This window comes from Symphalangus syndactylus, chromosome 14 (genome assembly GCF_028878055.3).
Source record: "Symphalangus syndactylus isolate Jambi chromosome 14, NHGRI_mSymSyn1-v2.1_pri, whole genome shotgun sequence".
NCBI lineage: Eukaryota > Metazoa > Chordata > Mammalia > Primates > Hylobatidae > Symphalangus > Symphalangus syndactylus.
Genome location: NC_072436.2, coordinates 72,209,637 through 72,229,673, shown reverse-complemented (window position 1 = coordinate 72,229,673; position 20,037 = coordinate 72,209,637). Strand labels below are relative to the sequence as shown.

General features: G+C 37.2%; 1 protein-coding gene across 1 annotated transcript in view; it reads right to left on the bottom strand.

Annotated features, from left to right (window-relative positions):
* Nucleotides 1–20,037, bottom strand: part of PPP3R1 (protein phosphatase 3 regulatory subunit B, alpha) — a 73,417-nt gene that overhangs the window by 25,966 nt on the left and 27,414 nt on the right. The window contains exon 2 of the mRNA XM_055242777.2: nt 11,915–11,954. Within this exon, the coding sequence (XP_055098752.1) occupies nt 11,915–11,954 (40 nt within the window). The remainder of the gene's footprint in view (nt 1–11,914; nt 11,955–20,037) is intronic.

Genomic DNA, 20,037 nt, shown 5'->3' with positions numbered 1-20,037 from the left:
TGGCTTTGTTACTTCACCTGCTGTGTGACTTAAGCCAGTTATTTAAAGTCTCTTTGCTTCTATTTCCTCATCTGCACAACGGGGAAAGTAATTGTGCCCCTCTCCTGAGGCTAATATGAGGATTAAAAGAATTAATGTATGTAAAGTGCTTAGAATAGTTCCTGGGACATAGTAAGCACCATACCATTATAGGTTATTATTTATGAAAACAAATGGGGTGACTAGTAGCTACCAGGTTTTCCCAAAGGTATACAGCCTTTAAAATTATCCAATGAGTTGTCTATGTAATCCAGCTCTGAGCTCTTGCTAGCTGATTCAGTCAACCAGTATTTACTCAGCATCTGCTTTATGCCAGGCATTATGCTTCCACTGTCAAAGTCCCAATTCTTTTACTGGTGAAAATTAGCTTAAACAGCCACTTATTATTAAAGCTTACAGTCTGCATGCCATTCTGAATTGTAATTAAATAATTATTTCTTATTGATTTTATTCTTGGTTACTTCCTTCTCCCCTTTTCCATTTATTTAAAAAACCCCAACTTTTCAATAACAGAAAATTTCAAACACACACAAAGGTTGAAAAAAGAGTATAATGAATTCCATATGCTCATCATACAGTTTCAACCATTAAACATAAGAAAAATGTTATCTATATCCCACCCCAGTTATTTTAGAGCAAATCCCAGACATATCATTTCCTTGTAACTAATCAGTATTATCTTTTTTTTTTTTTTTTTGAGATGGAGTTTCACTCTTGTTGCCCAGGCTGCAGTGCAATGGCGCAATCTCAGCTCACTGCCACCTCCGCCTCCTGGGTTCAAACAATTCTCCTGCCTCAGCCTCCCGAGTAGCTGGGTTTACAGGCATGCACCACCATGCCTTGCTAACTTTTTATATTTTTAGTAGAGATGGGGTTTCACCATGTCGGTCAGGCTGGTCTCGAACTCAGGTGACCCACCCACCTCGGCCTCCCGAAGTGCTGGGATTACAGGGGGGAGCCACCGCATCCAGCCTAAACAGTATTATCTCTAAAAGATAAAAACTCTTTAACACATCGTAACATTATCACACCTAAAAATTAATTATTTGGTATCAAATAATCAGTGTTCAAATTTCCCCAAAGGTCACAAGTGATTTTGTAGATTTTTTAAATCAATCCAGATGTGGCAATGAGAAAATGTGTTGATAAAATGAAGATGACCTTGATAACAGTGTCAGTGGAGTTATAGCAGCTGAAAGCCAGATTGCAGTAGGCCAAGAAATTAGCAGAAATAAGGAAATAAAGGTAATTGTGTAGGCTCTTCTTTAAGAGGTTCAAATACGGGAAAGAACAGAGAGAAACTTCAAGGTACATGCAGGATCAAAATCAAAGAAAAGTCGACTGTGTTTATAAACTGAAGAGAGGAAGAAGCTGAAGACATACGGGAAAATAAAGAGAAATTTAACAAAGTAAGATCCTAGAGATGAGATGGCACAAGATCGAAAGCACAGGGGAAGGGCTAACCATGAAAAAGGGAGGCCTGATACTGAAGGAAAGGAGGTTAAGATTAAATGTGAGATCAGGCAAGTTTCTCTTGTGGCAGGCAGAGGTGAGGGGGGAATGAGGCCAACACTTAAATCATCCCCAAGTTTTCTCAGTCCCTAGTTTTCTCAAGCATTAGGAGAAAATCATTTATTAAAACCAGGTAATGCAGGCAAGTTTGGGTAGAATGTTGATGATGTGGATAACATATAAGGAGATTGAGAGAAATAACTACACAGGTCAAAGAATTAATCCACATTCTAATCCTATACAGCTTTCAAATGTCACCCCTTCCATAAGGCTTTTAATTTCCTTAACCAAAGGTAATTTTTCCTCCTTGGAACCTGTGTTTTTATTTCTCATAATAGTTTACTCATACTGTAATAATCTATGTATTTCCCTTTTTCCTAGTGGCTAATCTGTAAGTACTTGGTAGGTGCGTACTTATCTGTGTGGCACAGGAAAGAATACAGTATGTTACAGCATATAATTTAGAGTCCTGTTAACTTTTTAAAAAAGTAGCACAACTTTACACTGAAAGAAGAAAAGCTAAGAAGACACTGGGACTGGGGCAATTAAATAAGGCCAAACAGAGAGCACTGGCTTGAGCTAGGTATGGAAGGGATGAGAAGGCACAACAAGAATTAACCTAAATAGGGAAGTATAAATAGTGAAGTGTGTCAAGGACTGATTTCAACAATCTTATAAAATGAAAGTACTATTCACAGATAAAACTAAGCTCTTCCAATAGTAAATAGGTTTTGAAAAAAAAGCAAAAAAAAAAATTACTACAATGTGTAGGTGAACAAAAAAAGTGGTAGTTTTAATGTGGACAAGGTCATTTTGGGGAAACTGATCCAAATCGTAAGTAAATATGATTTAAAAAAAAAGCATGTAAGATTCTAGAGAACCAAGCAGGAAAAAATAACTATATAACAGACAAAATAATTTAGATAGATTCACAGCTGGCTGTACAATGACAAGTATAGATCTTTAGTGACAAGGCTCAATAGTTTAATCAAAGTGTAGATTAAAGTGGTAAGAAAGAAGACTCACTACTAAGTTCTGAGGACTAACTGAAAAGGACAGCTTTAACAGTATGAAATCTATTTCAAATGCTTACGACACAAATAAAAAACCATCCCAGATGTACATAAGGAACATCCATCTGCCTTTTGCCCTAGGACATTTTTCTCTGGCCCTCAGTCCCAGATTTAAAGAATGAGCAGAAAAGAATCTGGGAACTATGGTTCCCTCAAGACCTCTGTTCCTTGACTGAGAAATACAAAATTAATGTCCTAGTACCTCATCCCCATTGGAGTTCATGCTAGCAACAATCAATCCCAACTGTAATGCAGCCTAAAGCCTAATTACAGACCTCTGCACCTCTTTCTTTCCACTATCAAGTGGAGGAATAATTCATGTCACATGCTCAAACTAAACAGTAAACAGAAGCTCAATTTTGAGTGGAACTCTTTCAATTCTAGAGAAACTATAAAACACACTCATTGCAGGGCGCAGTGGCTCACGCCTGCAATGCCAGCACTTTAGGAGGCCGAGGCAGGCGGCTCGCCTGGGATCAGGAGTTCGAGACAAGCCTTGCCAACATGGTGAAACCTCATCTCTACTAAAAATACAAAAATTAGCCGGGCGTGGTGGTGGGTGCCTATAATCTCAGCTACTTGGGAGGCTGAAAGAGGAGAATTGCTTAAACCCAGGAGGTGGAGGTTGCAGTGAGCCGAGACCACGCCATTGCACTCCAACCTGGGCAACAGGAGTGAAACTCTGTCTCAAAAAACGCCTGACTCACTGACTTTACCAGAGACAAGTATAGATCTGCAAAACACCCAAAGCACCAGTCTGTAACTTGTCTAGACCACATTCTGTAGATAAGTTAACTGTGCACTAATGACTCAAATAATAGTTCTCAAGTCCAGAAGGCCACTATAGCCTACAAGAGGGTTCAGTAAGTTTTTTTCTAAAAGGCCAGGTGGTAAATATTTTAGGCTTTGTTGACCATATGGTCTCTGTTGCAATTACTCAACTCTGCCACTGCAGCACAGAAAACAGAAAAATGGGCATGGCTATGTTCCAATGACTATGTTTTATTAATAAAAACTGCTGGCAAGCAGCAGTTTACCAATATTGCTGGTCTAGAGGGTAGTAATTAGGTCTAGTTTTGGTCAATTCTAACACTATTCTAGTTGTAACATTTTATTTCATGTTTTAAAATAGAAACATACATGCCTTCATATGATCCTGATTATATTAAAAATTCATAAAAAGGCCAGGTACAGTGGCTCATGCCTGTAATCTCAGCACTTTGGGAGGCCAAGGCAGGTGGACTGTTTGAGGCCAGGAGTTCGAGACCAGCCTGACCAACATGTTTCTACTAAAAATACAAAATTAGCCGGGTGTGGTGGCACTTACCTGTAATCTCAGCTTCTTGGGAGGCTGAGACACAAGAATTGCTTGAACCCAGGAGGTGGAGGCTGCAGTGAACCGAGATCATACCACTGCTCTCCAGCCTGGGTGACAAAGCAAGACTCTAAAAAAAAAAATTTTTTTTTAATTAAAAAAAATCATTAAAAAAAGGTCTGGGAGGAAATAGCAAAATAAAATGTAAATAGTGATTGGGATGGAAAGATTATGATAACTAGTCATAGGTATCACCATTTTTTTTAAGTTTCAAAAACTGTAGAAGTTACAAAATAGCAGACAAATTAATGAGTAAGTAATTTGAGTTTATGTCAACTGCTATTAAAAAAAAATAAAGGCCAGGTACTGTAGCTCACGCCTGTAATCCCAATACTTTCAGAGGCTGAGGTGCATGGATTATTTGAGCTCAGAAGTTTGAGACAAGCCTGGCAACATAGTAAAACCCGGACTCTACAAAAAAATTTTTTTAAAAACTTAGCCAGGAGTGGTGGTACATGCCTGTGGTCCCAGCTACTCCAGAGGCTGAGGTAGGAGAATCGCTTGAGCCCCAGTGAGCCAGGCTGCACCGAACCATGGTAATGCTACTGCACTCCAGCCTGGGCAACAGAGGCCGACTTTGCCTCCCTGTGTCGAGTTTTAAACTCCCTCTATCCAAGTTTATAAGACACAACAACAAAAAAGCCCCAACAAAAACAACTCAAGGTACTTATTAATACCTGAGAGTTGAAGGAGAATGAAGTTAATCAAATAAAGAGCTGACCAAAGACCACTCTATCCAAACTCATAAACAAGCAAAGGTGGTAACAGGAATGAAAGAAATTGACAAGTGTTTTGGGGGAAAAAAAGGAGATTGCTGAAACATAATGAGCAATGGGGAAAGTAGTCTTAACAATACAAAACAGAAGTGACACCTCATCTCAAGGTAAGAGGTCTCCTCAAGCAAGGCAAGACCAGCCTCATGAAACAGGGGCTGAGGAGGCTATGTCTGCTTGCAAGGAAGGTTCAGAATGGTTGTGGCAGTTCCAGAACCTCATGATATCTTAATCTATTGGCCTCTATTCCAATTCTTACAATCTCCTCTTTCCCAACCATTGTCCTTTCACACAAAATATCTTATTATTTTTCTCAATTAACATAAGCTCCCTGGTCATCTTAACTGGTCCTTCATTCAAGAAATTTAAGCATGTAATTTTCTTTAAGTTCTCCAATACAGCCAAAAGTAACCGGCCCATCCATACTCCTTATACTCCTCATACTCCTCATTCTCCCCAGCAAATATTTTACAATAGCAATTTGGTCTACCAAAGTTCTGCCTTCAATAAGAACTTTATTTTATGCAACCATAAAATAAGTTAATGTTCCAATTTGTTCATGATAATGGGATCATTATTATCTTCAAATCCAACTAAGTCAGACAACCAATCCAGATTTCCATTACTTTGAGAGTGTGCAGACTACAGCATTCCTGGAATTATATTTTTCGAGGGTTCAACAGACAACAAAATCTAACTCTAGGTAGTTGAAGCAAAGGTTGTTTTTCAATGTTAAAAACTGTTAGGAGGCTAAAAAATGAGTCTGGGTTGGACTTTTAGGAACAATTCACAAAACCACACTACAGAATGAGGCCATCAAAAAACATACAGTTTGACCATCCCAAATCCAAAAATCCAAAATCCAAAATGTTCTGAAATACGAAACTTTTTGAGTGTTGACATGGCGTGCAAAAGAAATGCTTTTTGGAGCATTTTGGATTTCAAATTTTTAGATTTGGGATGCTCAGTCAGTATATATAATGCAAATACAGGCATACCTCACAGACATTTTAAGTTTGCTTCCAGACCACCACAATAAAGTGAATAAAGCAAACTACATGAATTTTTTTGTTTTCCAGTGCATATAAAAGTTATGTTTACGTATTACTGTTGTCTACAAAGTGTGCAATAACATTATGCCTAAAAAACAACACATATACCTTAATTTAAAAATACTCTATTGCGGCTGGGCGCGGTGGCTCACGCCTGTAATCCCAGCACTTTGGGAGGCCGAGACAGGCGGATCACGAGGTCAGGAGATTGAGACCATCCTGGCTAACACGATGAAACCCTGTCTCTACTAAAAATATAAAAAAATTAGCCAGGCATGGCGGTGGGCACCTGTAGTCCCAGCTACTCAGGAGACTGAGGCAGGAGAATGGCATGAACGCGGGAGGTGGAGCTTGCAGTGAGCTGAGATTGCACCACTGCACTCCAGCCTGGGCGACTGAGCGACACTCTGCCTCTGAGCTTTCAGTGAGTTGTAATTGTTTTGCTGTTGGTAGATCTCACTTCAATGTTGATGGCCACAGACTGATCGGGGTGGCTGTGACAATTTCTTAAAATAAGGCAGCAATAAAGTTTTGCCACATCATTTGACAATTCCTTTCATAAAAGATTTCTCTGTAACATGCAATGCTGTTTGACAGCATTTTGCCCACAGTGGAGCTTCTTTCAAAATTGGAGTCAATCTCTTCAAACCCTGCTGCTGCTTTATCAGCCAAGTTTATGGAATATTCTAAATTCTTTGTTGTCATTTCAATAATGTTCACAGCATCTTCACTAGTGGATTCCACATCAAGAAACCACTTTCTTTACTCACCCATAAAAAGCAACTCCTCATCTGTTCAAGTTCTATCATGAGATTGCAGCAAATCAGCCACATTTTCAGGCTCCACTTCTAATTCTAGTTCTTTTGCTCCTTCTATCACATCTGCAGTTATTTCCTCCATGAAAGCCCTGAACCCCTCAAAATCATCCAGGAGGACTGGAATTGACTTCTTTCAAACTCCTGTTTATACTGATATTTTGACTTCCCATGAATCAAGAATGCACTTAATGGCAAATCTATAATAGTGAATCCTTTCCAGATTTTTTTTTTTTTTTTTTGGAGACAGGGTCTCGCTCTGTCGCCCAGGCTGGAGTGCAGTAGTGTGATCTCTGCTCACTGCAACCTCCACATCAGGAGTTCAAGCCATTCTCATGCCTCAGCCACCTGAGTAGCTGGGATTACAGGCATATACCAGCATGCCTAGCTAATTTTGATATTTTTGGTAGAGATGGAGTTTCACTATGTTGGCCAGGCTGGTCTCAAACGCCTGACCTCAGGTGATCCACCTACCTTGGCCTCCCAAAGTGCTAGGATTCCAGGTGTGAGCCACTATGCCCAGCCCTTTCCAGAATGTTTTTAATGTACTTTGCCCAGATCCATCAGAGGAATGACTACCAAAGGCAGCTACAGCCTTACAAAATGTATTTCTTAAGTAATAAGACTTGAAAGTCGAAATTACTCTTTACTCCATGGGCTACAGAATGGATGTCATGTTAGCAGGCATGAAAACGTTACTCTCTATGTACATTTCCATCAAACCTCTTGGGTGACTAGCTGCATTGTCAATGAGCAACAATATTTTGAAAGAAATCTTTTTTTCTGAGAGGTAAGTGTCAACAGTGGGCTTAAAATATTCAGTAAACCATGCTGTAAACAGCTGTGCTGCCATTTAGGCTTTGTTGTTCCATTTATAGAGCACAGGTGGAGGAGATTTAGCATAATTCTTAAGGTCCTATGATTTACAGAATGATAAATGAGCACTGACTGTAACTTAAAGTCACCAGCTGCACTGGTCCCCAAGAAGAGAGTCAGTGCCACCTTCATCTTCTGGATAACTTGTTGCAGCTTCTGCATCAGCACCTGCTGCTTCAACTTGCAAGTTATGGAGACGGCTTATCTCCTTATACTTGAAGAACCAACCTCCACTAGCTTCAAACTTTTCTTCTGCAGCTTCCCCATCTCTCTCAGCCTTCAGAGAATTGAAGAGTTAGGGCTTTGCTCTGCACTAGGCTTTGGCTTAAGGGAATTTTGTGGCTGGTTTGACCTGCTATCCAGACCATAAAAATTTACCCACATAAGCAATAAGGCTGTTTCATTTTCTTATCATTCGTTTGTTCACTGGCGTTAGCACTATTAACTTCCTTTAAGAACTTTTCCTTTGCATTCGTATCTTGGCTAATTGTGTGGCACAGGAGGTCTAGCTTTTGGCCTATCTGGGCTTTTAACACACCCTCCTCAATAAGCTTAATCATTTCTAACTTCTGATTTAAAATTAAAGATGTGTAACTCTTTCTCACTTTAACAATTAGAGAGCAGTGTAGGGTTATTAACTAGCCTAATTTCAATACTGTTGTCTTAAGGAATAGGAGGTCTGAGGAAAAGGAGAGAGTTGTGGGAATGGCCAGTCAGTGCAGCAGTCAGAACACAGACAACTGGACTAAGTTCACCATCTTACATGGACACCGTTCATGCTGCCCCAAAATGATTACAATAGTAACATCAAAGATCACTAACCACAGACCACCATACAGATACAATAATGAAAACGCATGAAATACTGCAAGAATTACCAAAATGTGACACAGACAGGAAGTGAAAACATGCTGGGAAAATGGCAGAGACAGACTTGTTTGGCATAGGGTTACCACAAACCTTCAATTTGTAAGAAACAATTATCTGCAAAGTACAATAAATCAAAGCATAATAAAATGAGATACACCTGCATACTACCCAAAGCAATTTACAAATTCAATGCTATTTCTATTTAACTACCAATGACATTCTTCACAGAATTAGAAAAAACTATTTTAAAATCCGTATGGAACCAAAACAGCCAAGGCAATCCTAAGCAAAAAGAATAAAGCTGGAGACATCACAAGATCTGACTTCAAGCTATACTACAAAGGCTACAGTAACTAAAACAGCCTGGTACTGGTACAAAAACAGATACACAGACCAATGGAACAGAATAGAGAGCCCAGAAATAATGTTGCACACCTACAACAAATTTGACAAAAACAAGCAATGCAGAAAGGACTCCATAATTCAATAAGTGGTGCTGGGATAACTGACTAACTATATGCAGAAGACTGAAATTGGACCCCCTTCCGTATACCATATACAAAAATCAACTCAAGATAGATAAAAGACTTAAATGTAAAACCTAAAACTATAAAAACCCTATAAGATAAGCTAGAAAATACCAGTCTAGATAAAGGATCTGGCAAAGATTTCATGATAAAGACGCCAAAAGCAATTGCAACAAAGACAAAAACTGACAAATCAGACCTAATTAAACTAAAGAGCTTCTGCCAAAGAAACGATCAATAGAGTAAAACAGACAACCTACAGAATGGGAGAAAATATCTGCTAACTACACATCTGTCAAAGGTCTAACATCCAGAATCTCTAAGGAACTTAAACCTAAAAGCAAAAAAAACAAATAACCCTATTAAAAAGTGGGTAAAGGACACGAACAGACACTTTTCAAAAGAAGGCATACATGCGGCCAACAATCATATGAAAAAAATTCTCAACATCACTAATCATTAGAGAAATGCAAATCAAAACCACAATTAGATACTGTCTCACATCAGTCAGAACGGCTATTACTAAAACGTCAAAAAATAACAGATGCTGGTGAGGATGCAGAGAAAAGGGAACGCTTATACACTGCTGGTGAGAATGTTCAGCCATTGTGGGAAGCAGTGTAGCTATTCCTCAAAGAACTTAAAACCATTACCAAATTTGACCCAGCAATCCATTCATTACTGGGTATATATCCTAATGAGTATCAATCATTCTACCATAAAGACACATGGACACATATATTTACATTATTCACAATATTATTATTCACAATAGCAAAGACATGGAATAAACCTAAATACCCATGAACAGTAGACTGGATAAAGAAAATGAGGTACATATACAGCATGGTATACTACGCAGCCATAAAAACACGAGATAATGTCTTTTGCAGCAAGACGGATGCAGCTGGAAACCATTATCCTAAGCAAACACACAAACAGAAAACCAAATACTGCATGTTCTCACTTGTAAGTGGGATCTAAACAACAAGAACACGTGGACACAAAGAATGGGAACAACATACATCAAGGCCTACTTGACGGTGGAGGGTGGGAGGAGGGAGAGGATCAAAAAACGACCTATCAGCTACTATGCTTATTACCTGGATGGCAAAATAATCTGTATACCAAAGCCCCGTGACACACAGTTTATCCATATAACAAACCTGCACATACCCACGAACCTAAAAGTTTAAAAAAAAAATGACGTACACCAGTATTCCAAAACCCCCCAAAATTCAAAACCCAAAACATTTCTGGTCTCAAGATTTTTGGATAAGGGATACTCAACCTGTATTCCCTGTCCATAAGGAAGCTGCATAGTAAATTTGAAAGCTTCTGGCTCCAGAGCATTGCACACACCACACAAATCCAAATCACAACCAGAATCCTACCAGCAAAAACAGGAAAAATAGGAAAAGAACAAACTCTGACTCACTTCTACCTTCCAAATCTCACGAGTATATCTGTGGTAGAAATAAAGTAACATTAAGAACTCTGACTGCAAAGGAATCTGAGATATGTACTTGTGAGTTTTACAGTTTCTACATACCAGAAAGTTTGAATAGTATTGAATACCTTTGGTAATATAACATGAAACTCTGGTTTCCACACCAGCAAACATACTACAGTGGGAGAGTATGGAAGACAACCAAATTAAGGGAATGAAGTTGCTCAGAGGATATAAAGAAATTAGGATTTGAAGATGGAGGGGAAAGTGGGTGGGGAAAGAGTAGAGTAGATAGGGCTAAATAAATAAAACTACAATGTATATGAACAGTGTAAACAAGGACTTAAGAACCACTAAGTCCTTGTCTTGTATTAGTAAATACTAAATTATAAATAAAACACACTATAAGAATAAATGTTGTTTTATACATCAATTAGTTGTTTTTTAGACTTAATTCTTAACCCTAAGAGCTAACAGTAACCAAATAAAACTAAAATTTATATTGTAATGGAAAACCATAGAGGGACGATCCTGTATTTTTTAAAGGGACGGCAAAATGAACATGCCCTTGATACAACATCGCATTAATGGGTACCATCAAATTGGATATGGTAAGTGACCAGACCACTGGTCTAACCTAAGTTTAAAAAAAAAAAAAAAAAAAAAAGCTTACTGGGATATTAATACAAGCAAATTAATTCTAAATTAACATCCAATCTTTCAAACATTAAGCTTCTATCAAAGGTATACATTAAAGACCTTTTTCAAACTTAAAAATAAGACATTTTAAACATTAGAAAAAGGCTTTAGACAACAGAATTTTATTCTGAAAGTTTGCTGTTCAGTCAGAGAATCACCCGTACCCCTCCCTAAAATGTGAAAAACAAAAAACTTAGTGATTCTATTTGTTCAAAAAATAAAAATAAAAATAAAATTAAAAAAAAGGACTTAATGAATGCTGTGTGCCTTGTCTGTCTCTTCTTCCAGAAAATACAGAAAGCTGTACTTTTCAGCCCCAAACAGTGGCAGTTTGGTGGTGCTGCATAACTAGCTCTGGCCCATAAATATGAAATATGAGCACCAGTGATATAAATCACCTCTGGGCCAAGGGAGATAAAAGCACTGCCTACAGGTCCTTGGATTTCCCTGTTCCTCAGTGATCTTGGAAACATGCATTAGAGATGGTGGCATTCCAAGACAAGGAAGCCTGGATCACTGAGTCACCAAAGAGCAAAGAGTTCCTACAAATCCCCTTTGAAATTTCACTTGAAAAACTTCTGTTAGGTTAAGACACTGAAATTTCAGGGTTTAATTATAACTACAGCACAATGTAGATATCAGTAATAAAGAAGTCTATTTAAAAAAATGTTCCTACTCTGGTAACATAAAAAGACTGTATGTCAAATTCACTATCCATTTTAAATAGTTAAGGGCTAACATTGCTACAAATATAAGTAAATATATATTACAGAGGTATGATACACACACACAAACGCGCAGAGAGAGAGATGAGTGAATAAAAGTAACTTTTGGTAACAAAAATATGACTTACAGTGTGAGCACATTTCCAAAGGATAACTTGCCTCATTTCCCTGGGGGGAAAAAAAGAAATAATTAGTCATAAAATAGGCACAAATTTGTGTAAAATATTAAACCTAAATATTTTAAGTCAAAAAACATAGGGAAATAAGCCATAAACTAATAATACGACCACATCTATAAATTACATTTATATTTTTTAAAAATAAGTAAGAAAACAAATGATAATACTGTAGAAAGAGTTCTTGAATCAAACTGTTCTGACTTATGGCTCTGTCACTTAGGATTTATGCAAATATTTGATTTTCTAACACCCTAAATAAGTTATATGCCAAATTTTAACACATTAGGGACTGTCAATGCTCCAACATGTCTTGCTGGGTGAACTGATTTTGCGGTAGAGATTAGAACAAAGATTCCCTTGCCAACTCTAACTGAAGAGTTTCCTGAGACTGCAAAATGAGCTGTTAAAAACATAAAAACAGAAACCTGTTACCATTTTTCCCTGCATTGAAACATAATTTTCTATATGCTGAGCAACTAAAATAAGAAAAATATTAATGGAAAGGTGAGTCTAACTTGACAGCCAGCCACTTGAAAACCATTTCAAATTTTTCTTTTCATACAAAGTCTTATTTCATGAATAGATCCTAACTTAACATAATTTATCTGAGCTCCTAATTTATATACAAAAAAAGTAAAACTATCCGTTTTCTATACTAGGATTTTATGTGAAATATATTTAAGAAAAAGTGTTCTAGAAAAACTAGAGACCTGGGTCAATGCCTACATTTAACAACTCTGAGAACTGGGCCCAGGGAGGTCAAATACCTGCTGGAACATCACACCATTTGATTAGCAGTGGAATCGAAAGTACTTCTAAATCTAAAACAGTAATATCTCAAGTAGTATAACAGACTCAGAGGTAGAATCATTAAGATCTCTAAAAATGTCTACAGAATTTAAAGTAATATAAATTAAGTTTTTAAAGTTCAGTGGTAAATTGAATACCAAGCATCCTATATTCTATTTATCTAACCTTGACCCTGCCTAGCAATTAAATAGCACTAAGTATGCAGTTGCTATTAAGTGTACAATTAACATTGGCATATTTAAATATTTATCTTCAGAACCTACTGAAAACCTGATTTTTTTTTTTTTAGTATGACTGGCTGGCTTTTAAACTCCTCAACGTACCTTTAATCCTATGTAAACTTAAAGGCTAATCAGTAAATTACCACATTCAATTAACTGACATGTTGCCAATAGCTAGTCTTTTTCTTGCAAGTTATAGCAGGTAATTGCAATTTTCCAGAACTGGTTAATTTAATATTAGGTCACTTTAAATATCAAATATATGTTAAAATGAGGATAAAAGAAAGCAAACATTAATAAAGCTTGATATTAATGGAGATGGATTTCTGCTCACTTTACACATTGCTTAATTTATCTTAATATTCTTACCATGATTCTTATCTTCATGCCTTACATATTCTTGCTTGTCTTAATTTTTTTAATGCTTTTTTTTTTTTCCTTATTCCACTCTACCTTAAAGTTAAGTATGTTTCTTGCAAGACTCTCAAGAGCATACTGGTATTTTATTTACTAAATTTTGCACTGTCACTGTGAGGTTTTTTTTTTTTTAAGTAAGTATCATTACTGTTTTATAAGTGAAGGTAAAAAGTAGTTATGTGGTGGTTTCAAGCAGGATTTTAAAACTGTTTCTCTAGTTCACTGACCTTTACAGTGTTATCAATTCTTCATAAATGATACCATCTATCTCACCTATTTATCTGTATCATTCCCAACTAGACAACGTCCACAAGACCTAAGAACCAACCAGGCCAGGGCTCCTAAGGACTTTCCCATTAACAAGGAATAACTTGTCTTGCTCCTAAACTTGGAATCCATATATCCAAAACACTACTGCAACCACAATCTGTCCCAAACTGACCACATCACATCCCTGCTAAAATTCAATAGCTCCCACCTGCCTTCAGAATAAAAACCAACACTCTTTAGAAAGCTAAGTCCTTTAATTAAGAGAACTCGTATCTCTGCAGTCACTCTCCCAAGCAGCACCACCATATCTACCCTACACTCCCCACTTTTTACTTCATATTCTGTATTGTTTGAACTTTTACAGCAAGAATGTCTTCATAGTTTACCTTCCATTTAAAAAAGGAAACCAAAGCAAAACATGGCAATATAAAGATAATTTTGTCAATATGGTCAATATAATTTTGTTCCATGTTCAGTCTTCCTCATGCTTAGTCATTAGTAAAAAGTTTTGGAGATTCCCCTTTATACTCCTCTCCACACCCCCTCACGGTCAGCTTCTTAAGCTACTATCTGGGAGTATTACATTTATCAGTAATTGTTTCATTCAGGTTTGGTGTGTGGGCTATAATTTATTGATCCCTGAACCTAATGCATAATTACATTTAAACAAAAAATACACATCAGTTTGTAAATTATTATATCAGACTTAACTGGAAAAAATAGCATTTCTGAAAGTAAATTAATTCTGCAGTGAATTTCTAGCCGATAGCTGCAGTCTAGGGTTGCGAAATACTAAAATAATGATAGATACTGTGAGACATACCCAATAAGGTACTGACATTTACTTCTAAGAGAACCACTCAACTAAATAAAACCATAAAATTATATCTAAATATGAAAAAAGTTCTAAAGCTAACATGTTTTAAGTTTATATAAGAAAGCCTGAAGAATTCAAACATCATGCCACATGACCAAGTTACTGACAAGATCACTTGACGATGAGGTCCTTAAATAAATCCATTTGCCTGAAGTTCAAGATAGACTTTCCTTACACTATACTGATTTAAAAATTCAGTAACATCTGCCCATGAAGGAGAAATGCTATATGAACCACTTGACCAGTGTTAAAAAAAAAAAAAAACTAGTAAATCAGAAAAATTTTATCAAACAACATTTATCAGGCATTATCTGTGATCACCTATATAAGAAAACAAAAGAGGTAAAGCCCTTAGGATCTATGTCCCAGCTTACTGTCTGGAGAAAGTTTCCAGGTTGCAGCACAGGAACGGGGAACACAAACACAGTCCCGAGACATCGCCGAATTGAGAAGTCAGAGATACATGAAGTTCGTATGGCCAAGGAGGTTAGACTTGTGAGGAAGAGTACTTTAGAAAAGGGAGACACATGAGAGACCTTTGGAGATCTGCATAAAAGTCTCCTCCAGTCTCTGCATAAGTTTGAGAGGAAACTCCCCAAGTCCAGGAAAAGAACTAGTAGCAGGTTGAATAACTTTTGGGAGTTTGCACAGAGCTAGGAATAGTTCATTATCCCACGGGCCAAACTGGAGAAACTTGTAAATACACAGGGACTTGGGTCCAGTCCTCAGAACGACTATAATGGCCATGAATTAAAGGCTGTTCTTTACTTACCTTAAGAAAGATAGAAAACAAGTCTTAGATCAAATTTGGGTCTCAGTAACTTAAGCGGATGACAAAACAAACTCTTACATTCTTTAAAAGAATAAAACAAAATCTAGCACAACAGCATAAGAGTCACAATGTATGACATCCAATATAAAACATAATAGGACGCTATAAAATGGATGAACCTCAAAATCATGGTGAGTAAAAGAAGCCAAAAACAAAAGGCCACATATTTTATGATTCCATTTATATGAAATATACTGATAAAGAAAATACACAAAAACAGAATGCAGAGACTGGTGGGTGCCAGTTGCTGGGGGAGAAGGAATGGTGAACAATTACTTTTTGGCTATGGGGTTTCCTTTAAGGGTGATGAACATATTTTCGAATGACATAGAGGTGGTGGTTGTACTACATTATAAATGTACTAAATGCCAGCCTGGGCAACATGGCCAAACACCGTCTCTACAAAAAATACAAAAAAGGCCAGGCGTGGTGGCTCACGCCTGTAATCCCACCACATTGGGAGGCTGAGGCAGGCAGATCATTTGAGGTCAGGAGTTCAAGACCAGCCTGGTCAACATGGTGAAACCTGTCTCTACAAAAAATACAAAAATTAGCTGGGCATGGTGGCGGGTGCCTGTAATCTCAGCTACTCGAGAGGCTGGGGAAGGAGAATCTCTTGAACCCGGAAGGTGGAGGCTGCAGTGAGCAGAGATCGCACCACTGCACTCCAGCCTGGGCAACAGAGCAAGACTCCACCTCAAAAACAAAAACAAAAACATGAGCCAGGCATGTTGGCATATGCCTGTAGTCTCAGATACTCAGGATGGTGATATGGGATGACTGCTTGAGCCTGATAGGTCAAGGGTGCAGTGAGCCTTGAGAGCACCACTGCACTCCAGCCTGGGCAACCAAGCAAGACTTTGTAAATAAATAAATAAACAAATGTCACTGAACTGTTCACTTTTAAAATGACTTTGTTATGTGAATTTCACGTCAATAAAACGTTTCATATGCTGTTTAAAGAAATAATGGCCCCAAATCTTCCAAATTTGATGAAAACTTTAAATCCCCAAATTCAAGAAGTTCAATGAACTCTAACTAGAAGAAACATGAAAAAAAAAGCCACATAATAAATTGCTGTGACACAGAAAATCTTAAATATAATCAGAGAGGAAAAAAGATAAACTACATATATGTAACAAATTACTACAGCATATTTCTTCTTAGATACACCAAGGACAGGAAACAATGGAATCTGTTTAAAGTGTTAAAAAAGAAAAAAACCACTATCAGTTTTTATATCCAGCAAAAATATCTTTCAAATATTATGGCAAATGCTTTTTCCAGATAACAAAAACTGAAAGGAAAGATAGGCTCCAATATATGTTCACTACAAAAAAAAAAGTCCAAAGAAAATTCTTCAGGCAGAAGAAAAATGATACCAGATGGAAAGCTGGATCTAGACAAAGAAATGAAAAATACCAGAAATGGTAAATAAAATAAAATAAAATAGACATTTTTCTCATTTTTAATGTCTTTAAAATATGATTGACTATTTAAAAGCAAAAATAATGTGCTGTGGGGTATATAAAGTGAACATATGACAACAGCACAAAAGGGTAGAGAAAAAATGGATGTATGCTGTTGTCAGGATCTTACACTGTAAGAGAAACACTATCATTATTTGAAGGTAGAGCATAGTATATTAAAGATGTATACTGTAAACTCTAGAACAACTTAAAAAAGGAGACAAAATAAAATAGTATCACTGTGATGGTTAATTTTATGTCAACCTAACTGGGCCAAGGGATGCTCAGATATCCAGCTAAACATTATTTCTGAGAGTCTGCCAGGGTGTTTGTGGAAGAGATTAGCATCTGAACTGGTGAACTAAGTAAAACTGATTGGATAACATCCTATCTGTCCAGCACCTAAATAGAACAAAAAGGCAGAAGACTGAATTAGTTTTCTGCCTCACTGCCTGAGCTGCAAAGTCAAGCTTTTCCTTCCCTCAATGCCCCTGGTTCTCAGGCCTTCAGACTCAGACTAGAATTTATACCATCAGTTCTTTAGCTCTCAGGCCTTCAAGCTACAGCACCAGCTTTCCTGGGTCTCTAGCTTAAAGACAGCAGGAGCAGAACTTCTTAGCCTCCATAATCATGTGAGGCAATATCATATAATAAATCTCTTTCTAGACATATGTATCTCCTACTGGTTATTTCTCTGGAGAACCCTGACTAATACAATCAGAAAGAATACTCAATCCCACGAAAGGCAGACAAATAGGTACAAAGAGATAAAAAGCAAATGAGAAAAAAAAGAAAGTAAATAGTAAGAAGGCAGATTTAAAAGCAAACATTTTGAGAATTATACATTTCATAATGCTAAAAAAGAGCCAATTCATCAGAAAGATGAAGTCCAAAAACATACCAATCCTACACAAATTATTTCAGAAAGCAGAAAGGAAGGGTACTGTCCTGAACTCATTTTATGAAGCCAGCATTACTGTGATGCCAAAATCAGACAGTATCACAAAAAGAAAACTATGGCTGGACGCGGTGGCTCACGCCTATAATCCTAACACTTGGGGGGCCGAGGCAGGAGTATCATTTAAGGTCAGGAGTTCAAGACCAGCCTGGCCAACATAGTGAAACCCATCTCTACTAAGAATACAAAAATCAGCTGAGCATGATGGTAGGCACCCGTACAATCCCAGCTACCCGGGACGCTGAGGCAGAAGAACTGCTTGAACCTGGGAGGTGGAAGTTATAGTGAGCTGAGATCACGCCACTACACTCTAGCGTAGGCGACAGTGTGAGACTCCATCTCAAAACAACAACAAAAGAAAACTATACCTAATGTTTCTCTATAACCAATAATGTAAAAATCCTTAAAAATATCTTAGCAAATTGAATCCAAAAATAAACACCACGACCAACCGAGGATTATTCCAGCAATGGGAGGTTGGTTTAATATTCAAAACCAACGTGATTCACAACATTAACAGAGAAAAAAAAAAAGAAAAAAACCACATGGTCAACCAAACAGATGCAATAAAAGCATCTGACAAATGCCAACATCCATTTTTGATAAAACAAGAGTAACTCTGCAAACTAGGACTATTTCTCTATCTATAAAAGGTTATCTACAAAAATTCTTCAAGAAGTGTCATATGTAATGATTCTCCCTAAGATTAGAACAAGATAAAGACATCTGCACAAATACAAAAGGGAAGACAAAAAAAAAAGTATACTTTCATTGCAGATGACATAATTGTGTATGTACATAAATCCTAAGCAAATTACTAAAAAGCTATCAAAGCTAATAAATGAATTAAGCAAGATGGCAAGATAAAAGGTCAATATACAAAAGTTAAATATATTTCATATTCTGGAAACATATGGAAAATGGAATTAAGAATACAGTTCCATTTATAAAATCATCAAAAATACAAAAAGTTAATAAGAGATGTGCAGGGAGTACACATGAAGACTATAAGACATAGCTAAGAAAGTGATCTAAGAAAACCCAGCTATATTTGTTCATAGATCAGAAGGCTCAATGTTGTTAAGATGGCAATTCTTCCCATAATAATCTGCATATAGAAGACAATCCCAATAAAAATCCCAGCAGCATATTTTATAGAAATCAATAAACTAATTCTAAAATTCATATGGAGATGCAAAGAACCTAACAGCCAAGGGATCTGAATGAAAAAGAACAATGGTGAAGGATCTACAATATCTGACTTAAAGAGTTATGAAGGGCTGGGTGCGGTAGCTCACACCTGTAATCCCAGCACTTTGGGAGGCCGAGGCGGGTGGATCACTTGAGGTCAGGAGTTTGAAACCAGTCTGACCAACATGGGGAAACCCTGTCTCTACTGAAAATACAAAAAAAATTAGCCGGGTGTGGTGGCAGCCGCCTGCAATCCCAGCTACTCGGGAGGCTGAGGCAGGAGAATCACTTCAACCTAGAAAGCAGAGGTTGCAGTGAGCTGAAATCGCGCCATTGCACTCCAGCCTGGGCGGCAGAGCAAGACTTTTCTTGGGAAAAAAAAAAAAAAAGTTATAAAGCTAGTCATCAAAAGAGTGGTACTGGTGTAAGAACAGACAAATATCAACTGGACAGAATAAAGTAAACACACACACACACAATTTTCAAGAAAGGTTTCCAGGTAATTAAACAGGGAAAAAAAATATTTGCAACAAATGATGCTACAACAACTGAATAGCAATATGCAGTTAAAAAAAAATGACATGAAGACTTCAATAGATACTTCACAACAGAAGATATGATTAACATCAAATAAACACATGAAATGAATATCACCAGACATTAGAGAAATGCAAGTTAAAACCAAAGTGAGATATTACTATACAGGCAACTGGCATAATAAATATGGCTATAATTTAAAAATGGACATACGAAGTGTTACTGAAGATGTGGAATAAATGATTATGTGGTAAACAGAATTCTTAGCTAGCCCTTTGAAATTCTGAACCCCTTGTATACATACATTTTCTCCCAATTACTAAATCAAACACTAATCTAGTTACTGCTGCAGACGGATTTTGCACATGTAATTAAGGTCCCAAATCAACCACCTCTGGATAAGATTTATCCAGGTGGCCCTGACCTGTAAGAGCCCTTTAAAAGCAACTTTCCCTGTGTGGTCTAAGAAGGTGAAAATGAAAGAGTCAAT